Source organism: Vicia villosa, linkage group LG1, assembly GCF_029867415.1.
Source record: "Vicia villosa cultivar HV-30 ecotype Madison, WI linkage group LG1, Vvil1.0, whole genome shotgun sequence".
In the NCBI taxonomy this organism is placed as follows: domain Eukaryota; kingdom Viridiplantae; phylum Streptophyta; class Magnoliopsida; order Fabales; family Fabaceae; genus Vicia; species Vicia villosa.
Genome location: NC_081180.1, coordinates 215,907,809 through 215,918,352, shown reverse-complemented (window position 1 = coordinate 215,918,352; position 10,544 = coordinate 215,907,809). Strand labels below are relative to the sequence as shown.

General features: G+C 33.9%; 1 protein-coding gene across 1 annotated transcript; it reads right to left on the bottom strand.

The window, feature by feature from the left end:
• Nucleotides 1-9,731: 9,731 nt before the first annotated feature.
• LOC131594825 (uncharacterized) lies at nt 9,732-10,316 on the bottom strand. Its single transcript, XM_058867034.1, has one exon. The coding sequence runs from the start codon at nt 10,314-10,316 to the stop codon at nt 9,732-9,734; it is 585 nt and encodes a 194-aa protein (XP_058723017.1).
• Between the last annotated feature and the right edge of the window lie 228 nt (nt 10,317-10,544).

Sequence of the window (10,544 nt, the reverse complement as noted above, 5' to 3'; positions counted from 1 at the left end):
TCCAACTACCCACAGAGAATCAATATCAAAACAACATCATTGACATAATAGTATATATTTCTCAACATACATATTCAAGTCGAAACACAATTACGGATAAATTCTCAAAATATCGTAATTTACCGACAAACCAAATAGTTAATCTAATTCCAAATTATATTCTAATCAATTAAACACATTGAAATTAATTCAACTATTAATTTAATCAACCAATTAATAATCACACTATATTAATTTAATTCACTTCTATTTCTACTCCATTTCCAATTTTCTAGCATTCTATTGCTCAAGACCATTTTTATTGAAAAGAATATCACGCTAGCTTTCTAATGCCTCAAACGGAAACCCAAACGGAGTTACGGTTCAAAAGATATGAATTGTTAAAGTTTCAACAAAAGAAACAAACACCGACATCATACACTAACAACTCTAAACATGTCAAAATTACGCAAAACAAATAAAAGTCTGACTCTTAATAACCCAAAACAACTCTGACAACTTATTTTCAACTCTAACAACTCTATTGACAACTCTAACAACTCTATTGACAATTCTATGAAATTATTATAATTTATTTATAAAGAATATTTAAATTAAACACAATTTCAGTCGATTAGTAAAATATCACAATTTCAACAAAATAACACCACCACGTTAAGCTACTAATTAAACTTAGCTACCACGTAAATTTTCATCAAATTCCGGACAACTAATTATACCGCTTAATTCGGCTATTTCGATTATACGAGACTGTTTTCTATTATAATTGCTACTGTTATTATTAAGCTACTGCTAAGTCATGTGGTTCTCTACAAAACTAAATCTAATTCCTATTCATTAGCACATGTCCATAATTATCCAAGTAATGAAATAAAGTGGTAAAACCAAATGACCAAAACAAAGCATGAGAAATGAATAAAAGCCATGGTGAATAGAAACAGGTGCCCTCGTCTCAATATTTGTTCAGGTCCATCATCTACTTCCACTATGTATTTATATAGTAAGTAACAGCAACAACATAAAAGAAATAATAATGAAACACATTTTATGGAACAGACGTGAAAAAGACAAAATCACACACATAAAAAGATGAGACGCAATGAAAGAACAACATGGTTTAAGTGGGGTCGCTGAACGGCATCGTTTCTCCTCATAATCTTTCTCCTCGTTTCACTGTATTGCCACAGTTCAAATACACATAGCAATTTCACCTTATTGCAATAGTTCAAATACGCACAGCAGCAACAACATTATTCCCAATTTCAATTTTCTATAAACAGCAACAATCAACACAAGATAATGCAATAAATCTACACACCCAATTCTCACATACAATTTTTCATAAGCCCCTTTATAGAAAGAGAACCCCACCCTTACCTTATCAATTGAAGCAACTCAATGGGTCTCCGATTCACACTTCCGATTGGGCACCATAGATGGAAATCTTCAAGCTTTGTTCATCTTCTCCAAAACTTGCCTCTTTCTCTTCACAACTTGATTTTTCCCCAAATGACAACACTACTCTTCTATCTCTAAAACCCTAATATAAAACCAATTGGGCTTATTGTTTAAGTCTCCTCTTTATTATTCTCCACAACTAATTAGGCCCAATAAGTTATATAACTCAAATTAAATCAAAATATCACTTTTATTAATATTCCAACAATATAATAATTCCGACTTATAAATAATATTATTCTTAATATTATTTTCCGACTATCCGACTTCAATTTATATAATTCCAAATACGCCCTTAAATAACACCGACAATCCAAATTCGACTAAATCAAATATTTAAATCCTTCAATAATTTAATTAACCAATTTAATTAAATTCGGGGTGTTACAACTCTCCCCCACTTAGAATATTTTCGTCCTCGAAAATTTGCTCAACACCATCCAAATACAAACCTCGTATCCAAATATCAAATCTCCAAATCGCGCTTGGTAACACTTCGATCACTATCTCTTCGTCAAAACAATGATTCTCATGAACACAAACACATTACAGTTCTTACCAGTTTTGTAATAATCAACAACTCAATGCAGTATTCTGGCGCATCACACTTATTCCAACAGTCCATCAATCCAAATATCAAGATAACTCATCTTTACCGACTTCTGGCATATAATTTCTTACTCCCTCGAGCCTTACAACAACAGTATCACCTAAGGCTTCGCTGCTCAACTCTGATAAGTCTCTTTTAAGTCACCATTCTTGATAAAATTCCGCTTACTTATATGGTTCACAAATTTTCGATCCAATACAAACTTTCATCAATACTCATCCTCACATCGTTGTTTACTTAATATTTCCAATATTTCACTTTGCGACATTCGCTTGCATAAAACGTACCACACCGATTGTTAACCTCATCTAATTCTAACTCAACCATCCCTCTTACCAAGCTACATAAACTGATGGGCGACTATCTTCACGATAAAATATAGGCACTCTTTCTACACTATTAAGACAACAAGATAAATCTATAATGTCCAACACAAGTTTCGTCTACCATTAACAATAGATTGAGGGTGATCAGTTCCCCAATTTGCCAATTAGTATCCGACAAACTTAGTGGAGTATAAATCGTTGTTACATCATAATAGCGTTCTTTCCGAATTTCCACTTAAATCCAATAACACGACGTAATCCAATGATTCACTTTGGGTTTTCACAACTCCTACATCATCTTACCTTATCAATCGATCTTGTCGATGAGACACTGACATCCAAACATAATACAAAAGTCTGATTCATAATCACTTAGCATCACATAATTTGTTTCGTCTCAACCGAAGTCCTCCTCATGATAAAGTGGCAATAGAAATTCCATACAACCCTTCTTTTATGCACACCGCCACTTTTAGCATCCCAAATACGACTTCTATCATCCCTAAGTCTGACTTTTTCTTCGCTACTACTTCACTCTTCCTTAAAAGTCATCAGTACTCAAATCATCTTTAATATCGAACAACTTGTTCTCTCATCTTAATCATCAACAACAAGTTCTGCTTAACTTCACTTCAGAAATTTGCGGTAATAAGCATTCTTATTCAACAGGCTTAGACATTTCCATAAGGTAGAATACAACTTCACCTCTTCGTAGGCTCAAACGGTACGTCCAAATGATACTCGAAACCCAAGATACAAATCTCTGACATTATCCGAATTGTAAACATCGACATCAAGCATCGACAATTTTTATGTTATCTCCTAAACTCCTCAAATAACTTCGACGACAAACTGCACCCCATCCCAACATCATCATGTCAAAATCAAATCTATTACGACTGTAGCAATCATTCTTATAATACACTTTATCTCGTTATCTTTCTGGCGCTTCAAACGGAGTTCATATCAGATATTCAAAAATCAAGCTACACGCATTCTCGAGTACCAACTCGGGTTCGCGATTCACAACACTTCATACATCGACTATGTCCGTTAATCACTTATACGAGTCTAACATAAAGTCTACCGCAACTTTATCACTTTAACACTTGTCAAACACCGGCATCAGACGCAAGGTTAAACACACTGACAAGTTCTCAGTCCTCAACCGTGCTGAACATCGCCACTCTCTAACTTCTGTCTTCCAAAATTATCCTTAACTTCACACCGTCTTCGACTCTGGGTAACATCCAAAACTCTCAACAACACTTGCATCTTCTCTTGTCAACAGCATACATGACCATCCCTTACAACAGAAACATCTTTGAAAAGTAAAACTTCTCCCCACTTGGAATCAAACCAATCCATGCAACAAAGCAAACAAGTACCGACAGTGTTTCACACACATGTCACGTACTAAGGAATAAAACACTGACAGCATTCAACTGTCACACAACTCAACTGACTCGACAACTTGGCCGGACAGACCAACCAGGCTCTGATACCGCTAATGTAAAACCCCATTTCTACCCGGCAATTATATATAAAAATCAGAGTTTTCAAAATTTCTCAATAAACAAATGAGGCGTCACATAATCAAAACAAAACAAATCATCTCGTCGCATAAAGCGGATACATAGCACCTTTGAAGCAAAATAACTTATTTTATTAAAACACAGCGGAATCATATAAATAAGTATTCAATAAAACATCTTCAGTTAACTTATCATTTGTTCAACTAAGATAAAACAATTAAACAGCAACATCACAAATGACATAAATCGTTCCCCCCAGAGTGCTACGTATCAGAGCGACAACCGACTCGAGTAACGACAACTAAATCTTCGTACTTGAATACTTGCACGTTACCAATATAAAGGCAACGGCGAAAAAAGAGAAAGGGTGAGATATCAAATCATATAAGTGGGCGTATGATAAATTGCATGCTAGGATTCAGACATATAAAATCATCACATCACAAGTATCAATAGCTACTATACACATCATACTTCTACAGTTCATTAATCTCACATACTTTTCATCACACAACAAGTCATAATCATGTAAATAGTATCATCTAATAAATTTCACATATTCAAGTAAGCACAAAATTCAATAGTATAATACTCAAAAGATTCAATACTATTATCCCAAATATATACGCAATCCATCATTATCACATATTCACACGTTTAACCAATTATATATCAAAACATCACCAATTTCAATTATCACATCTCATGTACACATGACAATCACATAAATGCATATATTCAAACATCACTTAACCTCAATGTGACTCAATGCAAGACATGTGACTCGATGAATTATCCACCAATTGTACACAACATTCACAACACATACATATCATTCACATATAAAAGGCCAATTAATCAATTACGATTCACAAAATCCAATTAACACTAGTAACCATACTTTCTCATGTTAATTCTCATTTTGCCAATTATATATGAACATACACATTTAAAATCAAGCAATTAATCATTAAAATTAATGCTATCCAACTACCAACAGAGAATCAATATCAAAACAACATCATTGACATAATAATATATATTTCTCAACATACATATTCAAGTCGAAACACAATTACGGATAAATTCTCAAAATATCGTAATTTACCGACAAACCAAATAGTTAATCTAATTTCAAATTATATTCTAATCAATTAAACACATTGAAATTAATTCAACTATTAATTTAATCAACCAATTAATAATCACACTATATTAATTTAATTCACTTCTATTTCTACTCCATTTCCAATTTTCTAGCATTCTATTGCTCAAGACCATTTTTATTGAAAAGAATATCACGCTAGCTTTCTAACGCCTCAAACGGAAACCCAAACGGAGTTACGGTTCAAAAGATATGAATTTTTAAAGTTTCAACAAAAAAAACAAACACCGACATCATACACTAACAACTCTAAACATGTCAAAATTACGCAAAACAAATAAAAGTCTGACTCTTAATAACCCAAAACAACTCTGACAACTTATTTTTAACTCTAACAACTCTATTGACAACTCTAACAACTCTATTGACAATTCTATGAAATTATTATAATTTATTTATAAAGAATATTTAAATTAAACACAATTTCAGTCGATTAGTAAAATATCACAATTTCAACAAAATAACACCACCACGTTAAGCTACTAATTAAACTTAGCTACCACGTAAATTTTCATCAAATTCCGGACAACTAATTATACCGCTTAATTCGGCTATTTCGATTAGCACATGTCCATAATTATCCAAGTAATGAAATAAAGTGGTAAAACCAAATGACCAAAACAAAGCATGAGAAATGAATAAAAGCCATGGTGAATAGAAACAGGTGCCCTCGTCTCAATATTTGTTCAGGTCCATCATCTACTTCCACTATGTATTTATATAGTAAGTAACAGCAACAACATAAAAGAAATAATAATGAAACACATTTTATGGAACAGACGTGAAAAAGACAAAATCACACACATAAAAAGATGAGACGCAATGAAAGAACAACATGGTTTAAGTGGGGTCGCTGAACGGCATCGTTTCTCCTCATAATCTTTCTCCTCGTTTCACTGTATTGCCACAGTTCAAATACACATAGCAATTTCACCTTATTGCAATAGTTCAAATACGCACAGCAGCAACAACATTATTCCCAATTTCAATTTTCTATAAACAGCAACAATCAACACAAGATAATGCAATAAATCTACACACCCAATTCTCACATACAATTTTTCATAAGTCCCTTTATAGAAAGAGAACCCCACCCTTACCTTATCAATTGAAGCAACTCAATGGGTCTCCGATTCACACTTCCGATTGGGCACCATAGATGGAAATCTTCAAGCTTTGTTCATCTTCTCCAAAACTTGCCTCTTTCTCTTCACAACTTGATTTTTCCCCAAATGACAACACTACTCTTCTATCTCTAAAACCCTAATATAAAACCAATTGGGCTTATTGTTTAAGTCTCCTCTTTATTATTCTCCACAACTAATTAGGCCCAATAAGTTATATAACTCAAATTAAATCAAAATATCACTTTTATTAATATTCCAACAATATAATAATTCCGACTTATAAATAATATTATTCTTAATATTATTTTCCGACTATCCGACTTCAATTTATATAATTCCAAATACGCCCTTAAATAACACCGACAATCCAAATTCGACTAAATCAAATATTTAAATCCTTCAATAATTTAATTAACCAATTTAATTAAATTCGGGGTGTTACAAATACCATCTCTCAATCTTAATCATACCAGCATATATCTCATCATTCATCACATATGAATTTCACACCATTGCACAAACATATACATATTCATGTTATCAATCACACATGAAAACATCTTAACAAAACTCACCAAATCAACACATCACCAATAACAAGTAGAAAACAATGTTCAACAATGTTATTTTCAACCAATATCAACTCACAACATACATACATATGAAATTCAAGTATCATGTTATCACAAAGAACTGATTCAAAAACCATCTAAACAATTCCATAAAATTATGGAAAATTCACTATAATTCATGATAAATCATAAGCATACAAGACCTAGTCCAATTTTCCAAAATATAAAACTTTTTCTCCCAGACCGCGCTAAGCCTGGTCTATCGCGCTAAGCGCGCATGTAACACCCCATTTCTACCCTCGGTAATTAATTAAATAAATTAGAGTATAATAATAAAAACACCATCATAGGATGTCATGTCTTCTTCAAAATAAAAAAACATATTCAAGTTAAACAAATTGATACATAGCACACTTTAGGATAAACCAACAAAAAGACTTAAATCGTGGTTCTCAAACTCCACTTCAATAATGCAGCGGAAAAAAATCGTAATTTGTTTCCAACATATTCAACTTCATCAAAATCAACAACTTAAAATAAAAGAGCGTTCACAATAATTCCCATTAATCCTCAAGTAAACGATAATTCATTAAAACGAAATAAAATAATCAAGCGTTCAACCCCCAGGTGCTACGTATCAGAGCAAAGGACACCTACTCGAGCTACTAACGGTAACGACTACTCATCTTGGTTACCTGCACGTTACCAACAAAGGATAACATTCAAACAAAAGGGGTGAAATATCTAATAATATAATAAATCATATGATAAATAATATATGACAAAATTTAGATAATGTAAATCACCGCTTCACAAATTATTCACACAACAAACAATCACGACATACTCATCAGCATAATATAACAATAACAATTTATCAACACCACTTCATCACAACATATTCATCAATGCAATACAACGACGAATTCACCGTCATAACAACTCAAATATGCAACATGTGATGTAACAACTAATTCAAATGCGCATGCATGTGTTACCATTGGAGCAGAACTCCCATCGTGTTTGCAATTAAGGCCAAGGCATAAGCCTTCATCATCATCGTGTTTGCCATCAAGGCCATCGTAAACAGAGCAAAGCACGCATCGTGCTGCCAATCTAGGCCATCGTAAACAGATAAAAGCTCACATCGTGTTGCCAATCCAGGCCATCGTAAACAGAGCAAAGCTCACATCGTGTTGCCAATCCAGGCCATCGCAAAGTATGCATATGTATGTGACTCAATGAATGCAACATTACACACAACAACAATAATTAACATCCCAATTAACATCGTAATCAAGATCGCAATCAACATTGTAATCAACATCGCAATCAACATTGTAATCAACAAAATTTATCACAACATCATAACATCACAACACATCGTAAGAAAAAAAACAACAACACAGAGTAACACAACCAATTTCATCAGAGCCTGCAACTTTGCAAATTATAAACAACATAATCACAAGCAAGCAACAATAATTACTACACAATTTAACGGTTCCGATTCTACGCCTAAAACAATTTATTTACCGCTAATACTATATAATTATTAAGCGTTATCTACTAAATCAATTAATTAATTACTAATCAATTATTTATCTCTCACTTAAAACTCCTAAACACATTATACTAATAATATTAAATCATTATTATTATTATTATTAATGCTATTTTTGTAATTATTATTATTATTATTATTATTATTATTATTAAAACATGTATAAATTACTAACTTGAAACTTTAACGCTACAGTACCTAAGCATACAATACCTAAGCAATTAAGAAAACAAAGGAAATCCTCTGTACTATGAGGGTGCCGCTCGGCACCTCTTACCTGTCATCTATACATGCCGATCGACATGTCTCTCTCTCTCTCTCCATGGTGTGCCGTTCGGCACACTACCCTTGTCTCCAGGGTGTGCCGTTCGGTACCGTCTTCTTCCTGTACACAGTTTTCTGCAATTTTTCTCATAATAATTTTATACTTCCGCTCATTCAACAACAACCATAATTTCATCATACCATTAATCGACTTCTACTAAATATATTTTTCCATTCACTACATCAATTCGGCAGGTAATTCAAACACAAATCCAACACACAAAATTACTACTTTCACAAACAGAACAACTAAGAATGCATGGTAAATTCCCCATTACCCTAATTCCCACATACTACTCATCATACAATCCATTAGAAAATTAGAACCCCACCCTTACCTTGTATTGAATGTCTCTCTACGAAGTTCCGGTCGAAATTCGGTTTTGGCTTTCGGTCTATAATTCTCTCCCGACGGCAGTTTTTCGCCCAAACCTTGTTCCTCTCTTGTCGAACACTTCACGTACAACCACTTATTATTTTCCTTATTTTCTAATAACTTCTCCAAAAACTAATTTCTTATTATTTATAACTAATAAACCTATTTCTCTTATTGGACTTAATGTTCACACACCACCTTTTACTACTTCTATCCCCAAAATAAGCCCATTACAATTATTCTCTTAATTCCAATATTATTATTATTACTAATAATCAAGTAATATTATATTACTAATATTAATTCTACCGAATATTCAACAATTAAACAACTAATTTAACTAACAATTCGACAACTCAAATATGAAATAATTTGAAATATTTAATTAACTAATTAATTAAATATTCGGGCGTTACAACTCTCTCCCACTTAAAATATTTTCGTCCTAAAAAATTTACCCGACACCCCCACCTTCAACTTACTCTGACATATAAACATTCAAAACAGTAACAACCATAACATACTTACTCTTGAATATCCAACATCGCATTATCACCTTAACGACATCTTCTACACAACCAGTAACAATAACGCAACAAGTAGCACCGATATCAATAGTGGTAATTAAAGGAGCACTATTAATGAAACATGTACCTCTTATAAGCTTGTCCTCATTAATTGTCTGAGTCCCCAACCAACGTGAACACTTTTCCACCGATTTGCGCCTTCTTCGGTTTCTGACACAGACCACTAATGTGTCCCTCCTCGCCATAGTTGAAGCAAATCACCTCTTTGTGCTTGCACTTCGACTGTGCATGCCCAAGTTTTCTGCAGCGAAAACACCTCTTCACTTCGGCAGTGCACACATTACTCTTATGCGCAGGTTTCCCACACTTGAAACAAGTCACATTAGCAGGAGTATCTCCCCCACTATATCTCTGGCCCTGACGGCCTTCAGCAACTTCCGGTTTACCCTTGCCAGCAGGAGCATCATACGGCTTGCCATGGTTCTGGTGGGTCTTATTCCTCTTCTCACTGATTATCTTATAGTAAGCAGTGTTGTCTTCCTCATATATTAGGCAACTATCCACCAAATCAGAAAATACTCGAATCTTCTGATAGCTAATAGCCTTCTTGATCTTTGGGCGCAATCCATTCTCAAACTTGATGCATTTCGAGAATTCTTCATTTGGTCCACCATAATGCTGATAGAACTTAGCTAGCTCGCCAAATTTTGCAGCATAAGCAGTGACCGACATGCTTCCTTGTTTCAGTTCAAGGAATTCAATCTCTTTCTTGCCACGAACATCCTCGGGAAAGTACTTCCTCAGGAATTCCCTATGAAACACAGCCCACGTCACTTCCTCACCAGCAACCTCCAACCTCTATCGAGTCTCTAACCACCATTCCTCAGCTTCCACCGCTAGCATGTGAGTACCATACCGAACCTTCTGCTCTGGAGTGCAATCCATCACACAGAAGATCCT

What these genes read in the sequence shown, in the direction of transcription:
- LOC131594825 (XM_058867034.1), bottom strand. Translation starts at nt 10,316, where the DNA reads ATGTCGGTCACTGCTTATGCTGCAAAATTTGGCGAGCTAGCTAAGTTC.